The 19031-nt window shown below is 46.7% G+C and overlaps 1 protein-coding gene across 2 annotated transcripts in view; it reads right to left on the bottom strand.

Moving 5' to 3' along the window:
- The window catches only part of MYO1H (myosin IH), an 833585-nt gene that overhangs the window by 217506 nt on the left and 597048 nt on the right, over positions 1-19031 (bottom strand). The window contains exon 26 of one of the 2 annotated variants that reach the window (XM_069619420.1): positions 18626-18709. The exons of the other annotated variant lie outside the window; for it this stretch is intronic. Coding sequence (XP_069475521.1) covers positions 18626-18709 — 84 coding nt within the window. The remainder of the gene's footprint in view (positions 1-18625; positions 18710-19031) is intronic. 2 annotated transcript variants of the gene reach the window in all.

Consider the following 19031-nt stretch of genomic DNA (forward strand, 5'->3'; position numbering starts at 1 on the left):
CACCTGCAAAGAGGGCCAAGACCAACGGCCAAAGACCCTCCACCTCAGCTGCACGCATCAAGACACGGCAGCAGCACAAATCAGGTGGCAGCACAGAGGAGGGAACATCAACAGGCACCCCAGCAGCCAGCATGCCCACAACACCACCACCACAGGTCCCCCCAATGGATGCCACAGAAGGCACTGCCTCTGGTGGCAGCAGCACCATAGGTGACACCCCATTGATGGCAGCATGCTCCGACACAGAAGACGGGGATGTCGAAGTCAGATCCATCCATGACCTGTCCCAATCCCCCTGTCTGTCCCATCCCGTACAACATGAGGATACCACGCAGGGGCACCCACAAGACGACGACTGGCCATCCCCCACAAGCCCTGTGGCAAGGCAACATGAGGTCAACAGCCCCTCTGTGACACCCCCGCAAATGGCCATGGCCCAGCAGAGGCAACAGTCCCTCGACCAGTTAATCGTGCAACAGCAGCAACTGGCCACGCTCCTCAAGGACCATGCCGATGAATGTGGGGGCACTAAGGCAGACATAGAAACATCAACTGAGACACTTAGGGCAGAAATGGAGAGAAGTACAGAGACACTAAGGGCACAAATGGAGAGTAGCACCGAGAGCCTGAGAGTACAAATGGAGAGTGGCACCGAGAGCCTGAGAGTCCAAATGGAGAGAAGCACCGAGAGCCTGAGGGGGGAACTGCATGCGACGTCCAAAGACGTATGTGCCGAACTTGCCGCAGTGCGCCGTGTGCTCACTGAGCTCTCACAAACCCTTAGGGACATGCATGGACGTGAGCAGGCAGAGACATCATCCGTTGCAAGTTCCGTCCAGGGCAGCCCCCAACGTAGATCTGGGAGGAACCTGCGCTCCACAGGCAGGGGTGCCCCTGATACCCGCAGAGGGGGCTTGCAATAGCGACAGCCCACTGACAATGAGCATCTTTGGACACTGGTGTTCGGGGGGGAGGTAGGAGGGTGGAGGGGGTGTGTTGGGCTCACTTGGGTGGCGGGTCGATAGGGTGTTCAACATGATATCACATATGCCATAAACAGTGCACGATCAACCAATGAGATGTGTGGACAATGATCTTTGTGTACTAGGCCATCATAGGCGTACAGTCCATATTGTGCATGTACCAGACACACACAGTGCCACGAGTCCCGTGTCCATGTATCAGCCACCAGGCGTGAGTGCTAGAAGCATGCATCAATGAGATGCTGACGAATGTCACGGCCCTCCGGTGCCTCGCAGACTCCTTGAGGTGCTGCCACATCCCCACCCTCATCATGACCATCATCAGGTGCTTGCAGTTCTGCGTCAGGGGGCATGGGCACATTTCTACGTACGCACATGTTGTGGAGCATGACACATGCCATGACCATCTTTGCAACCTTCTCATGGCGGTACAGGAGTGCCCCGCCAGACCTGCTGAGGCAGCGGAAACGAGTCTTCAGTAGGCCGAATGCCTGTTCAATGACTACACGGGTACGTGAGTGGGCATGGTTGTAGTCCTCCTCATGCTGGTCCCGTGGGTTCCGGACTGGTGTGAGGAGCCATCTCTTCAGTGGATACCCAGCATCACCTGTATGTGGACGATAAACGTATGATGTGGAATGCCATTGCTACGTACGCACACACCCCCACCCCCCCTTCCTGCCAGGTCATTGCCGAATCACATACCCCACATTATCATGCATGTAATGAGACTCACCGAGTAGCCAGGATCTGTTCCCTGCGTGTCGCTCCATGTAGCGTGGTATAGTAGAGTTCCTCAAGACCATAGAATCATGGGTTGATCCAGGGAATCTGGCACAACAATGTGTAATGATCCTGTTGGAGTCACACACCATTTGTACATTCAGGGAATGAAATTGTTTTCGGTTGCGGTACTGGGCCTCCATGGCATGTGGGACGACCAATTCCACATGGGTGCAGTCGATGGCACCAATGCAACCCGGTATGCCGGCAAGTGCATGGAATCCCACTTTTGTGTTGGTAATTTCCTGCTCCGAGCGTGGTAGAGAGATGTAGTCGTCTGCGTGCTGCAGGAGGGCATCGAGCACTTGCAATAGTGTCCGTGAGAACAGTGGCTGAGAAATGCCATGCAACTGTCCGACTGTGTGCTGGTAGGTGCCTGTGGCCAGGAAGTGGAGTACAGACACCACCTTCAGTAGGGGTGGGATGGCGGTTGGGCTATCTATCATGCTGACAAGGTCAGCCTGTGTCATGTCCACAATGGCGGCTATGGTGTCCCGGTCCAAACGGTAGAGGGTGTGGATCTGCTCATCAGTGAGGTTGAACGGATGTGCTCGGAGGCGTGGGATTGCGGGCTGCCTGCGTGGTGGTAGTGGCTGTGCTGGCGGCCCTTGCTGGCCCTGCCTTGGCCTCCTCCTCCTCCTGCGTCTCCTCCGTGCGGCCGGTTGTAGTTGGTGTTCGTCTTCTTCTTGGAGTTGGAGTACTTGCAGTGCTATCAGGTCCCCCAGGGCCAACATCGCGAGTCCTGCCGGTAGCATTTCGGAGTGGGTGTGGTTGTGGGAGGAGACTGGGTGTGCAATTTATGTGTTTTCAGGCTGTATGGCCTCCACCTGTGGTGATTCATTCCACCTGTGCAAGCTGCTCTCCCCTTTGGCCGAGCACGTCCCGCACACAACGCTGCAATTCGAGGAATGGCATCTTGCTATTGCAATCATGTATTTGTACCCGATGGCCGTGTAACATTTGTTGATATGTACATTCGGCTATGGTCCCATTGTTTCACATACAATCTTTGCAGTCGCGAACAGACTTGTGATGGGTCAGTGGAACGTAATACTCGAGTAACGGTGGGCCCTCATGCATCACTGTACCGAGTTGCACCGACGGGCGGGGCGTCCCATTTGTGGGTGAAGGCAGTTGCCATTTTCACACACAGCCGCACTAGATGGATTAATTTGTGATTTCAAACGGCCGCAGATGCCTTTTCGACGTGATGTTGCAAATGAGGAATTCGGAGGGCGGCGCTTTTGGTTTTCAGCTAGCGGCGAGGAGATGCCCACAGGTCTGACTGCAAATATAACGTTCTATTGTTCAATGTCCTTGAGACAGGGGCCATGGCGAGGATGCAATGATTGATATGAATAGTTTGGGATGCGCAATAGCGACGTGGGCGATGAGGCCGGACGTTCCCAAATACATGTTACTTCACAACACTGGAATTACGGGCTGGGGCACTGTGGATTTTGCAGGCTGCATAACGCACAGACTCAATGGATATTTCTAATGTTATGTGAGTAAATATTCAGGCGTTTTTATACCGGGATGAGGGAATGATGAATGGATGCATGGGCAGGTGATTTGATACAGAGTTTGCCATGTACAGGGCTTCTTGGAATCTATCCGCCTCCCCTGCGCTATGTGATGCAGGGCTGCCATAGTGGGACCATCGTCTATCTGGCCTTGTTGAGCCCTCCCTGTCTCGACGCGCCTTCAGACACTTGTGTCCATGTACGTTACCAATCCCATCAGATGGATTCTGTTTTCACAGACGCATGCACAGGTACACTCGTTTGTGATGGTGTTTACACCTCGATATAGATAGTTATGAGTCGCAAGTAGTTTTGGGGTGGTGATGATCCTTTGGAGTGGGCTAGCATGCATATGGCTGTGGATTTAGTGTGATCATTGAAGTGAGTTGTTCGAATGTAGTTCTGATGGCCATTCTGTTCTTTTTCTTTTCTTTTGGTTGACAGGTATCTCCTCCCCTTTTGCCACTGCCATCTGTATGCTACTCCTGCAGATGGCTTTTACTCCCGACACCTGCTGCTTCGTGTTAATCAGTGGAGCAGCATTACGATCTTATGGGACGATCGCCAATGGGCCACATGCCCTTACGCAGTACTAGTGGCTCGGAGCAACATTTCGGCCTTTCAGCTGGACTAGTGCCTCCCCATTGGGACGGCCTTGCGGTTCTGTGCGCTTCCATGTTGCCTTTTCGTACGTGAATGTGGCTCTGTGTACCATGATGGAACAGGGCGTCACACAAGTAGTAGCTGGTCATTTCTTGCGGATGCAGCCCACAATGGTGAAATGTGTTTTGGAGTTCATGGCCTAATGGCTGTATGGGCTTGGTGATTTTGTTGTGCATTAAATTTCTATTCTGATATGGGCCGTGTAGCGTTCTTCTTTGCGAGTGATGTGGCATATTCCTATTTGGGGAGCGATGTATTGTGAGGAGATCTGCATTGGGTTCCAGCTTCGGAGTTTAGTTGCGTGGTACTGTGCTGGGCGCGTTTGCCTACGAAGCCCAGTGAGGTCAGGGATGGGGGCTGCCAATATGACTGTTTGAATGTTGTCATGCTCAGGGGCGGGGGATTGGGTTTTGTGTAACAGATGCCGGTCAGCCAGGTGGACTGGTGGAATGATGTGATTTTCGGAATATTGCTGGTCACAGGTGCCTGTGTTTGCGTGCGTTTCTGGGGGGGGGACTGTGGTCATGTCCATTGGAATGGCTTCTGTATTCGTGCCATCTGTGCCCTGCAGCTCCCATTGGCCCCTCTTGTGATTCTTTTGTTCGTTGGCATGCATGGGTGACTTGTACATTTCACTGGTTGCATTGTGACTTCATTGCACCTACGGGGAGTTGTACTTTGTGGGCAGGGAGCGGTGTACAGGCACTCAGTGGGGCCGTTTACGGTTGATTCGCAATGCCGTACTTCTCACCATGGCGGAATGGTACTTTCCGCCATGCTTGATGGCGTTAGGTACATGTCCGCTAGGGTCGGAATTCGCGTACCCTTGCGCCATGGTGCTAATTACGGTTTGGCATGGCGCGCGCGCGCGTACTTGGTGCAGTTAGCGTTGGCGTTCACTACGGTGTTGCTAATGGCTTCGTACTTTGCGGTGACGGGTCATAGTCGCACCGAGCGCTATTCGATGGCGGTATTGCATTTCCGCCATCGTTTTTCGATTTCCGCCAGGGTCGTAATGAGGGCCATAGTCACTAAAGTACTGATTGATGGAAGGGAGGCCGGGTGAATATTGGGGCATCCTGCACCTGGTTAACCATTCTGCGTGCTGCTAATTAAAGTAGAGATTTATTCATGGGGTTGAAGCCAACCCAATCACAATGGGCCAAATATTCTAGGGTCCTATAGATAGTAGAACCAATGGGACGTCGTATTTTTAGTGACGTCCACCGTAGTCATTTTTGAAGGAAGGGCTTGGACGCCCAACTGGTAATGTTTATCCAATCCTCACACTCCGTTACCATATACAGATATAGCACCTATATTTAAGTTACCTTTTCCAATCAATAGAATTGCATGATAACTTTTGAGTGTTACATGTCAATGATGACGTATTTTGGGTATAGCTGTTACTGTTTGTATGAAGTTGTTGGGAGTTGAAGCGAGACGGGCTATCGCATCACTGTTGATTTCCATGTTTCCCCGTTTTTTGTACTTGTCATTAAACGGACTCCCCATTGCCAAACCATTGAGTTGTCCTTATTGATTGATGTTGGAGTAAGAAATCCTACACCCCCATCCACCTCAAGGTCGATCGAGAGACATTACTTGTGCCAAAACCAGCTAGACCTACTGAATCACTAGTTTATGTCACAACTTACTTGACGCAAAGTATGAAGATCAAGAAGGCGATTCAAAAGAACTGGCCGATCTTGAGAATGGATCCACAACTGCAAACATTATTTAAAAAACTTCACACGTTCGCGTATAGAAATAGCAGGTCACTACGCAAGAGTCTTGTGAAAGCTGAAATATTACCACCTCAACCTTCGGGTCAACATAAGGGCACGCCACCGTGCCACAACTGCCAACACTGCGGGAACATCATTAGAGGCAAAAGCATAGCACACCCCCATTCAGGCAAACCAATCATGCTAAAGCACTCCTGCAACTGCGACGCACAGAATGTGATCAATGCATTGAAATGTCCCTGTGGATTTTATTACGTGGGGATGACTACCAGGAAAGTGAAAATAAGATGGACAGAACATAAGTCTAGTATTCACACCAAAAGCCAGAAATCCCTGGTAGCAATGCACTTTGGGGAAGCACGACACACCATTGCACAATTAAAATGTGTCATTCTTAAACAGGTAACTGCGAGTAGCAGAGGAGGGGATATGCAGCGTAAGTTGTTACAACGAGAAATCCTATGGATTGAGCTTTTGGACTCATTAAGCCCTAGGGGCATGAATACAGAATTTGATTTGATGTGTTTTGTGTAACCACTATTTGGCAGGAATGTCCGCCCTGAAACTACGAATGTCATGATGCACCCTGCGAGGTGAAGCTGCTAAGTGTACATACAGGCATGGCTCAACCTTGCTCCCTGTGCTACGAATCAGGTCCATTGAGTTATGTATGTTATAATGAGTCATGTAATTGTGGATAATGCAGGGGATTAACTTCGCTATGGTGAAATATGTACATTCGTTGAATTTGATGACACAGTTTTATGAAAGTGTTTTGCTTTTCGGAAAACCTAATTCATTTTTACACTGAATTTCAGCCTGAGAAAGCCTTGATATGTTCTGCAGGGTAATGTGGAGTGAACAGGATACCATAATGTATGTGCTGGTTAGGTGACTCTTCAGCGTATGGGTTTATACACTATAAGTCCAGTGCTTTGGCATTTATGCCTAGTGCATGCCACAGGTGTGTCATACTTTTGAAGAAACTTCAGGATGGGAGAAGCATGACATGGGGGCACACCACGGATTCCTTGAACCGTGGTTGTGCCCCTAGACATGCACTCCTACTTACACTCTTTCGTATATCAGACTGAACCGCTGAGTAAGAATTTTTAACCTGACTGTTGTACTTTGTTAGTACCTTAATACACTGATAGGAGCGATGTGGGTGTCATTTTGGCACTCCACAAATCTCTTTAGAACCATATTTATGCTCCTATGTTCATGAGTTGAAGACTGACTACTCCCTACATATTTGACTTCATGCTAGTACTATTGCAAGATGTACCTGTAAATTGAATGGCCCACTTGTATGTGACGCTGCTTAAATCTATACTTTATGCGTCACAGAAGGGGGTAGCGCCTAATAAAGTTGAAACATATTATAATTCATATATGTGTTTTGATTCTATTGGAATCGGTGGTGTATTCAAAAGTTCACCTATGATTCATCTTAGTGATGTAAACTAAAACTAAGACCCCCTGGGGGGTGGGTATGCTCTATAATATTACAAGAAGTAGTAAATCTATACTTTAGTCACCGCTTGGATTCCGGACAGCGGTTGCCCTAGAAACGACACTAGTGTGTTGGCCACACCAAGATGGATGCCGTCAAAACTCCTGGTGCGCATGCGCGGGGTAGTCATGATGACTCCTTAAACATTGCACAGCTGAGCCGCTCGCCTTGCTGCAGTCGGTTCGCGTATGTGCTTTCGGCTATCGGGTAAGTCAGACATGCAGTGTGTCAGCGCGTCTCTGTTTCTAGTCAAAGGTACCCTCTAAATTGCTAATTAGGGGATTTTCTCTACCTTGGTGAACGAGAGGTTTTGTATCTGCCTATTGTATGAGGTTTCTATGCACATTAGTATTGGAGGATTGCTCGTTAAGATCCTCTACTCTAACATATATAAAGTATATGCCGCTTAGCTACGAGTCACTAGACAGCGCTGACTGTCTCCAGTATTACTATTAGGATGTTGGGGTCACGCATATATTTACATACAGTTACCTAGATAGAGTAGAGGGGGTCACCTGGCAACATATAGTAATCTCTATGCTAGCATTTTGATACACACTCTAACTTCGTTGCCCCATCCAAGGGAAGAGGGCAGGAGCCCTTTCCCCATCATCGGATACCGCAACAGCTGGTAAGCTGCAACGAAGGCCTGCCTGGCCTTGTCCTACTTCCTGCCTGACCCCCGCATGCCGGGCGCATCGCGGCGCCACAACGAGGCTAAGCCTCGCTTATCCACGCCACTACATCCGCCGGCAGGCGGATCTGCCGGCGGCCCTTACGAAGGCCATACAAAGGCCTGTTGAGAGCCTGTTCGGAGCCACAGGAGCCAGGGGCCAGGAACTCTGCCCTTACCGCTCCAGCCGCAGCAGCACACCACGGAGGAGGGTCAGGAGCACTAGCCTCCTGAGCCGAGGAGCATCTCCAGCTACACACGGTTCGGCCGTGCGTCAGATCACCCTGCCTCACCGATTTCCCTCAAGGGCGAGGGTTACCATCTTATCTCAGTCAGGTATGGCCATCGTGCATATTCATTGATCTCCAGTTGCTCGTCGATTGCTAAAGCGCAACGCTTCTTGGAATCGACTGACTCCGTCAGACTCTTCCGCCTGACCCAGCAATGGCGGGCGCATCGCGGCACCAGAGCGAGGCTCTGGCCGCACGAATCAGCTGTTGACCTCCCCATTCATAATTATCCCCTCCGCCGGCAGGCGGGAACGCCGGCCTCTCAACAAAGGCCCGCACTAAGGCCCCTGTTTGCCCCCTGTTCGCCTCCGGAGCCTTGGAGCCAGTGTCTACTTGGACCTCTAATCCATTGTGAGTAGAGGGGTTACCCTCAGTCTACACTATTGTGCTTTCTGGTATGTCTTCTGCTACTCCGCAATCACAAACATTTAAACTCGGTTTTTCTTCACCCTCGATAACTGTTTGCTACATACACTTATGCCTCCAACTCTGTTGCCTCTTTGCGTTACTGCCACCTCTTAATAGTACAGTCACTTTCTGCCCCTAATGTGGTATGTCTCATGACTGCTACTGGCTGTGCCCTTTGGTCGTTAACCAACCACTGCTATTGTGTTGTGCCTTATGTTCGCTAACTGACCACTGCAATTGTGTTGTGCCTTATGGTCATTAACTGACCACTGCAATTGTGTTGTGCCTTATGGTCGTTAACTGACCACTGCAATTGTGTTGTGCCTTATGTTCGCTAACTGACCACTGCAATTGTGTTGTGCCTTATGGTCATTAACTGACCACTGCAATTGTGTCGTGCCTTATGGTCGCTAACTGACCACTGCAATTGTGTTGTGCCTTATGGTCGTTAACTGACCACTGCAATTGTGTTGTGCCTTATGGTCGTTAACTGACCACTGCAACTCTGTTGTGCCCCTGGTCACTAACAGACTAGTGCTACTGTGTAAATGTCATATGGTCGCCCTCGCATTCCTTACCAGACTACGCGCGTTTAGACTCTACCAGGTCAACATGCCCCCCACCAACAGTCTAACTACTGCAAACTCACCACTGTACTCTTTCAGTACCCTACTTACCAGACTCCTGCCTACCCTTCTCATCCTTATACTGCACCCTGGCTGCACTGCACTATACCATACCACCACCTCTATCTACCACTCTTACTTGCATCATACCTCAACTATGCCATCCCACGCTCACCACACCAACCCTTATCTTAACAACCCAGCCCTCTGGATCCAGCACTTCGCCACCAGACCTTTACCTAACCTACCCTGCTCTATCTCCTTGAGAAATGCTAGACTTGGCTCGCGTCTCACCCACGCTTCCCATCATTTAGCTCACCGCATCAAACTGCCTCTCCCTCTGTCACCACCTACACTTTCACCTAATCTACCACCATCTTCCAACTCCCCTAACTTAAACAACATCAAAGGCGCGCTAATCAACGCCAGATCACTCCCGGCTCACGCCCTAGAAGTAGCTGACTTGATCCTCAACCTTGACCTCGACTTTATAGCAATCACTGAAACCTGGCTCCACCCAGCTTCAGGTCCTCTTCTCTCCCTCGCTATCCCTCCTGACTACAACATTATCAGACATGACCGTAATTCCATCCAATCTAAAGGAGGTGGCATCGCCATCATCCACAAAAACGCTCTGAACTTCCACCTCTCAGCCACACATCACTCCTCCACTCTGGAAGCACTGACAGCTAAACTAGCTCTCACACCCAACCATTCTATCACCTTTCATCTACTCTACCGGCCACCTGGCCCACTATCTACCTTCGCGGAGGACCTCTCCAACATCTTCACACACAACACCAAAGCTACCTCCCAGGTCATGATACTGGGGGATTTCAATTTAGGCCTCCACGACCCCAAGGACACCGCTGCTTCGTCTATTGACAACATCCTCACTAATGCTGGATTCACTCAGTTCCTAAACCAACCTACCCACAACAAGGGCAGAACCCTTGACTGGCTAGCCGCCCTCAACTGTCCCATCAACATCACCTCTAACCAACAGTGCGCCTGGACTGACCACAACTTAATTACATTCAATATTGAGTCCAAACCTATCAGCCTCCCTCACAACATTGCCCCGGCTATGGCCACCCGTAACAAACGCAACATTACCTGCGATAGACTCCTCCCCCTCCTCCTTCCAGCTCTTAATGTTCGGGATCCATCATGCTCTGACCCTACGGCCCTGGTCGACACTTTCAACCGGGCCATGCTTACAGCCTTAGACACCATTGCACCCTCAAAACTGAGAAAATCTAAACCTCGAGCCCACCTAAACTCCTGGTTTACACCCCATCTCAGAGCACTACGCAAAGAAAAACGAATTGCAGAATCCCACTGGAGAAGCAATCACTCTCTAGCTAACAAATCACGCGTACTCCTGGCCACCCTTAACTACAAGGAAGCTATATTCCAGGCAAAAAAAGACACATATAACAAACGCATCGAGCAAGCCAAATCTAACACCAAAGAATTGTTTAAAATCCTAAAAGAACTTGAAACTCCTGTTACCCCACCTGACACATGTACCAAAGATAGCACCTGGTGCTCCAAAATCCAAGAAGCTCTCCTAGGTAAGATTGCCACTCTCCAAATTAAAATCAACAACAAACAATCTAGCCTTCAATCCAACCCTCTACAGATCCCTATACCTACCATAAACCCCTCTATCACAGACTCTCTGACTCCTTTTAGCTTCTCTCCACTCTCCATTCTCGAAGTGGAAAAGATTATCACTAGCCTTAAACCGTCCAATTGTCAGGATGACCTTTGTCCTGCACCTATTATTAAGGAAGCTGCTCACGACCTAGCACCTTTCATCACTACGCTCATCAACTCCTCCTTTAGCTCTGGGATTGTACCGGACAATCTTAAGGATGCATGGGTCATCCCGCTTCTGAAAAAACCTACCCTGGATCCCAGTATACCCACAAACTACAGACCAATTACCACTGTACCTTTTTTACTAAAAATCCTTGACCGCGCGGCCTACCTACAAATTCAGGAATACCTTGAATCAAATAAACTTCTGGGACTCAGGCAATCAGGCTTCCGGCCTCGCCATGGCACTGAGACCGCCCTTATTGACTTAAAAACGCAGATCGAAGATCTCAAAGACAAAGGCAAACTGGCGTTATTACTTCTCCTGGACCTCTCTGCTGCTTTTGATCTTGTCAATCACAAAATTCTCTGCCATCACCTCAAATCAGCCGCACACTTCTCAGAAAATGCCGCCACTTGGATCAGATCCTTCCTGGATAATAGATCTATGCGTGTGTTCTCCCCACTTGCGGCCGCACCACCCGCTCCGGTCTCTTGTGGTGTGCCTCAAGGGTCCTGTGTCTCGCCCACGTTATATAACGTGTTTACCAAACCCCTTTTTGATATTTTGGACCATTTGGGCGTCACGTATACCAATTACGCTGACGACACACAGATACTAATCCCCATCACAGGAGACTACACAACTGACTCCCTTGCCATCAACGCCATCTACCAGGTCATCCAAGCGTGGATGGCCCAGCACGGCCTCTGCCTAAATGATGAAAAGACAGAGCTCCTCATTCTTGGTTCACCACAAAAACTCACTAAACTTGACCCTGCCTTCAAGTCTCTCACCATTGATGGGAACACCATCCCGATTGCTAAGGACACGAAAACCCTAGGGATTTACATCGACTCAACCCTATCCTTGACTAGACAATCCAACGCAGTCTCATCTGCAGCAGCGCATACTTGCAAGCTCATCACCGCCTGTCGCCCGTTCCTAACCACTGCCAACTGCGTAACCTTGGCCAGGACCCTTGTACTATCCAAGGTCGACTACTGTAATGCCCTCTATCTAGGTACTAATCTCCGCAACTTAAACAAGCTACAAATTGTCCAAAACAATGCGATCAGAGCGGCCCTTAACATTCCTAGGCGCCAGCATATATCTGACACCAGGCGCAACCTGCACTGGCTCTCTATCCCACAGCGCATCTCCTTGAAGTCCTTGGCTCTCACACACAAATGCCTCCACAACCAAGCCCCTCGCTACCTGGCAAACAGATTCTCTTTCCACAATTCCACCAGACCTCGCAGAGCGGCCCAAGCCAACTGCCTTGACATCCCGCGTTTTAATCTCCAAAGATCTGGTGGAACCAGCTTCCCCATCCTGGCAGCCAAACTTTGGAACTCACTCCCCAATGACCTTAGAGCAGAACCTTCCTTCCTGAAATTCAAATACCTTACCAAAGCATGGCTATCCGCCCAAGACTGCTAACACCAGCTTACTGCCCTACTTGCACTTTGACCTACTCTGCATCCCTTATTAACTATCCTGTAAATCACTGCCTTATCGATATTCATTTGAATGTATATTTTGTAAATTTTGTAAATCTTCCTGTAATAATCTTGTAATACTCTGTCACATTGCCTTGTCATGCTTTCATCTTGTTGTAACTAAGTTAAGCGCCCGGTTGCCCCTGGGCCTGGTGCGCTATAGAAATAAATAAAATACTAAAATACTAAATACTAAACTGGGCAAACTTGCCATTTACAGAATACTTCTCGATCGCAATCTGTTGATGCCCAGTCATTAAGGAATTTACCCGGAGGACTGTGTGAGTTTCCTTTTACCTTACCAGTCCTGTAGGGACACTTATGTACACTTGTTTGGCAATGTACTTCGGTACTCATTATTTTTTATTCTCATTAGGTCCACTTCTGGTCCCCATTACAGCAACACTGAGGTTAGTACTTTTGATGACTAGCTGAATATTATAGATACACTCATAACTAGCCTCTACATAAATGTTCATTCTCATTAGCCTGTAGGGCCTTCTCAAAGGAACCAGTTGAAATAGGAACATTGAAGCTCTAACTCTGAAGATGGATCATAGATCCGAAACGCGTTTGTTGTAGCAACATCCAGAAGGAGCTATTTGTATATATGAGTTATTATAACAGACTGATTGTGTGGATGTCTGTAAACACCCAAGTCTGTAATTATACTTCTTGTTATTTGTAATTTCTTGTGTGCTTTATACCCAACCAAGTGAGTTGTGGTGTTACATTATACATGTGGAACAAGTATAATTGGATGAATCATATGTCGAAGAATAATATTGCAAATCATGCTTGATTAGTAATAAACACCAGTGTGTGTATATTTTACATGGAATATTAATGGAATTTTGGTGAAGGTACATGGTTTTTCTATGTTTTCTATTTTTTCTATTTTATCTATGGATAGAAAAACTGAATGAAATAATTAATTCTGTGTGCTCCTCGCTTCAGTGAGGTTTAAAAATTGTAAATAGCAAACAACAATTGGGACTACCGTTCCCTAAAGAGTGCATCTGAGCTCACTGTGTAGCGATACATGGTTTTGGTTTTGCGTTGTTTTCTTGTCCCAAGTAGCCTTGTGATTACAGCCCGTCTGCACCTGAAATAGCCACCGTAATACATTGAGTATGTGAATGATGAATGTTTATAGAAATAACAAACCTGTAAGGAGATACTAAGTACATCTGTGCACCCCTACTCTTCACTGCAGGCTAGATGAGGTTACAGTGGGTGGTGATTGAGAGAGAGGAGTGGCCAGTGTACTGTTTAGGGGTGAATGGAGAACAGAGTATGGGATTAGGGGAGAGGGGTTGGGTGATTGGTGGGACAGAGCAGGGGGTACTTAGAGAGCCAGTGAGTGAGGGAGAAAGTGAACAGTGAGGAGGAGAAGTAGGCTAGGTACAAGCACGGTGAGGAGAGGTTATTGGAAGGGCATTGGGGAAGAGGGGATTAGTGGACGGGTCAGGGGAAGGCCAGGAGTTATAACAAAAGCACAGGTTAAATAAGCGGGTTACAACCAAATTCCACAGGTTAAATAGGCCAGAAGCAATTAAAAAACACCTTTTTAATAGGCTGGTAGTGATCAAAGAATTTAGTGGAAGATACATTTAGCATTTAGTTTGTTGATGAGTGTCGTTAGTGATGCTACTTGCAGCCACCATCTTAGTCTGAGTGTGGGAGTCCATATGCAGTGGAGAGCAAGCACTGTGACTAGGCAAAGCAGCATTACTCTTAGCTAGGCCTTACTTTGCCGAGTCATCTGGTCAAGTACACCCTAAGGTGAATAGATTTGAGGGCGCACACCAAGATTTCACACAGGTTCGGAGAATTAGTTGTTTTTGAAGGTTTGTCTTCATTAAACCACTATTCTTGCAAGCCACCCCTAAACTACCACAGAACTAATACAACTGTAAGTAAGACTAATCAGCAGAGAAACAGACAGACATGAGAGTGATATGAATAATTACATGTGCATTAAATGGGTATTGATGCAAAAGCTGAAAAATACCTAAGGAACAAAGTGGAAAGGATGATACTTGCTTGTAATTTTATTAGCAAAGTATGTTAGATGTGACTTAGAAATGGAGTCCATGCCTAATTAACATGACCTATCTCAATGCATTGCTTAATGCTCTAACTGGTTTCCCTAGCCAACCCTACCTATCCAATAATCGAGATCCATTTTCCCTGTCCACTTTATGCAACCCTGTGTAGTTAAACATTGAGAAGGCACAGAGGGAGAAGGGTGGCTGGATATAATTGTGTCAGTGAAAATCTTGGTACAGTGCCTGAAAACAACTGCTCTTATTTTCTCTGTTGGTGCCGGCTAAGGTTTTTGATGATTCTCTCAAACCCCTGCTCTGCGCACATTTCAAACCCTTGCAATGGTTTTATCTGCCAATAGAGCTCAAATCAGTCAGGGATTCAGATATAGACGAAGGTTCATAACTGGCCAGGGAAAATGTGCTCTGACTGCAGAGAGGACCTTAGTGAAGATCTTCTGACCTGTGTTCAGCCGTAACGTTAACCATTTGAATCGGTAACAAATGCTGCCTATAGAAATGTGTAGAAACAGTGTATGCTGCTCCAAAATTGAAATGAGGAGCTATGCATCCTCGAGAGCTACAGAAAACTCAGATGCATAGCCTGTGGCAATGCCTCCAAAATGTATACCAATGTCATCATACGGAATGTTTCCAGGGTTAGAAAATGACTGAGATGGGAAATCTCCTGAGTTGGTCTCAGATCCTGTTTCTTCTTGTGAACCTGAGAACAGCAGGACAAGGATGGCTGAGCCTTTTGAAATTCCATTACCAGCTCAATTCCACCAGTGTGGAAAAGTCTGTAAATCTCCTGCAGGAGATGTGCAGACAACCTGTAATATTTTGAAGGGAAAACTGCAAGAACTGAGTAAAACTGAGAGAAGGACCCTCTGTGACGATTTCAGGATCAAGAGATCTTGAGTTATTAGAGTTTATGGATGGTAATGGGAGGACACTCCACTGCCCACAAGTGGTCCGTGCCCCTTTGCGAATGGAGGAGCAAAGATCCCCAAATGAGTCTAACTTGGACTGCTCTGAAGAGTCTTATGTTGTACAAATAGTACCAGCAGAATAGTTTGTGTTTGTATGGAATCTTTGTTTTTGGGCCTATTATTGCTGAACTGCTTTGAATATGCAATATGGCTAGCTTTATAAGCGACTAATCCCTTGGATGTCAGATTAAAAAGGTTTTGCTAGAGTGTACAAAGGTGGATCCAACTCCAATCTGTCTGCATTTTTTGCATCCCATCCTCTTTAGTTGATGCAAAAAGGTCCTAAACATCGAAAGGTCATCCAAGTTTTAGTGGAGATGTGCACCAGGGGAGTTATCAGCACATGCAAACTGAAGAACTGAAGATGTGTCTGGCATTTCTATTTTTAGGTCAAGCAAGCGTCAGTATGACTTTAAATAACCAAAAAAACATTCCTCTGCAGCGACTTTTGGCAACATTTTGGCATATTATTTCAGGTTCACCCAATTTTCGAAATCTAGCAGGACATCACTGCAGTAGCATTGATCTGCTGTGCAAAGAAGGTTGAATGTTGACAAGCCATTTTGCTGGAATTTTCCCAAGCTGTAGCTTCCTTGTTTCCTTGTACAAAACAAATGTAGGCTTAGGAGATGGATATTTGTCTAATGCTGTTCTGACAATTGCAGATTGTTATCATAGGGTTCCAGACACCACACAGAGTTCATCCTTTGGATTCCAATATTTAAGAGAGTGTTCCTATTAACATAAGTCTTTCTAACTGAGATCTTTGGGTTGGTGTGAGTTATCAACATAAGCCTTTATTACTGTGATCTTAGGGTTGGTGTGAGTTGCAAACACGAAACACATCGGGTCTTTACAACATTACATTCATAACTAAAAGATGTGGTGGGGTATGGGTGGAGGCGAACTTGGAGAATCACAGGAAGGACAATCAGTAAGAATGGATCTAACATCATGTGGGGAGAGCTGAGACTGAGGTAAAACAGTATTCATCCCTCCAGTACTAAACAACACTTCCACCAGGGCATAAAGCTACTCTAAAGACCAACATTCTTCTTATAAACTAAGATATGATGATGGATTCACCTCCTGGCCCCAAAGGAAATCTCAAAAATCATTCCTCAGTGACGGTCAGTAAGGTTCTCTTCCACCCTGTGCCCTGAGGCATAATGTATTGACAGTCTCTTCTCCTTTTTTGATCTTCATATTTTACTATTTATGCTTGTCTTCAGAAGAACAGTGAGCTGAAAAGGGTTCTGTACCGTTGGCGATAATAATTTTTGAACCATCTTTCTCTGTAAGACACAGGGGAGGCTTAGAAAGTAATGGTACTGCTGGCTTCATATGTGGACCCTGAAAACCCCCAGAAACTGGTGGCCTTACAGGAGCCATACGCAGAGGGTTGGAGGATTTGGTATTTGAAGCTAGCTGCCTGATCAAACCGTGTAGTTGCACAGCAGGTAGCTGAAGAAGTATCTCCTTTTGCATTCCCTTTCTGATTTAATCAGGATTGAATAATAATACTAATAATATCAATACCACGTTTTTGTATAGTACTTCATGCTGGATTCCCCCAGCTTCTAACTGCTGTAGTAATATCTGTTATATCTGTTCATTCCCACTTTAATAAACTCCTTTATCGACCTCAGTCTACTGAAGGGCTAAGTTGACTCTACTAAGATTCAAAATTGAGAACTGCAGGCTTGCCCCATGTCCGAGTCGAGTGCTTAACATGTCAGCTATCCACCCAGCGATAATAAGTCATCTGGTACCAGGGCTCCCATTTTGGTATTGGGAACTTTCCGTCGTGCAGGTACTTTCTAGCTTTAGTGCCCGGGAACGAATTTCTCTAATCGACCATTAGTGGCTCGAAATGGTGTGATGGCGCTCCCACCGTCACCCAAAAGCACTCTTGCTCTCAGTACCAAAGAATCCTTGCCTATTTCCGATAATTTGCTACCTCTGCCGAAGCGGACTGTTATCTGTGGGACCAGACTCTTCCTGTGTACTGGCTGAAGATTCGTCCTACAAGATATGTGTGACCTGGTTCAGAAAACCTAAGTGCTTAGCATATGTGGGATCGGAAAGCAAGTTAACCCTGGAGAGGTATTTCTCGAACCCAGTGCTGCATGGCATGTGGTAGAGGGAGGCAAATCTAAATGTGTGCATAAAGTATTCATTTAGAAAATAAAATGAACAAAAACGCTTCCGCTGGATTACAAATTAGTCACTAACCTGGAAAAAGGGAAAGTGACAGCTGAGACGTGTTTTCCTAACTTTTCTGCAGTCCGATAAAGCAGGCCCAAAGTGCGGCGGTTGGTGACGCACTTACAAGTGTCTGTGTGCAGGAAAGTTTTGTGTGAAAAGCTCTGGCAGAATTCTTAAAGAGATTGCAATCTTTAAATCCTTTCGCCTGGCTTGCCTCTGATGCAGTCAATCCCCAAACAGTTGGGTGGAAGGTTTGTAGAATGAGACACCAGAGTAACAAGCTTCCAATAGATAAAGTGAACAGACTTTTCCACAGCATGCTTTATATCTATGGACGGTAAGGTGATGCACTGTCCAACTATATAGAGCACGAATATGTGAAGTGCTTATTTTGGGCACGCTTTACTGCAGTCCGAGCCTTACTAAGCCATGTCAATGTATTCCTAGTTTTTCTATTAAACTTAAAGCACTATGTTTGCGTCTGTAGGCTTTTTCTACTTGATGTGACTGTAGTGTATTTTTACTCTGAGGTAAAACTACTTTTTTTAGATTCTAGATTTTAATATTTCAAAGCAAATGCTGATTAGTATCTTCTTTTTAAGGATCCCAAATATCGTACTTCCAATATTTAACAACTCTGTATTATTTAACATTGAATATAAATCCGAGTAGGTTTCATGTCAATCTAAGTACTATGAGCAGCAGAAGCAGTTAGCTGAGAAAATCAAAATACATATATTTGTGAAGCATCATTTAAAAACAATATACATTTTGTGAAGTGTTAGTTGCAAATAAAGACAATTCATCATTCTAAATGTCACACAAAGCATGTACCTGTAATATCTTCTGGGGTGTAATGTTTCGGCAGTATTTTCGCACCAGGGTCCTTATGCATAGTTTGTGCAGTATCTCGGAGGTCTGAATAAAAGGGAACACGCATGAGACCGATCTTCTATTGAGGAGGAATGGCAAACAATTTGACCAATGGGTTTATTGCACGGAGGAAAAAAATGTCCTGGGTGCTACGTAGGTATATTGCAAATTAGGGGTTGAATATCAGAAGCATATTTGGGAGGAACTCGAATGCTGTGTTTGCCGATGCTGACTAGTACTGACCCACAAAGTCAGGGGGAGGCATTAAGTGGTGAGATGATATGATAGTCTATTTATTTAGCGCCCATGCACAATGTGTTTCAAAGCGCTTCAAGGCAAGGGAGGGAACAAGGGAAAATACAATGAC

This window comes from Ambystoma mexicanum, chromosome 10, assembly GCF_040938575.1.
Source record: "Ambystoma mexicanum isolate Mex_15411 chromosome 10, UKY_AmexF1_1, whole genome shotgun sequence".
In the NCBI taxonomy this organism is placed as follows: Eukaryota; Metazoa; Chordata; class Amphibia; order Caudata; family Ambystomatidae; genus Ambystoma; species Ambystoma mexicanum.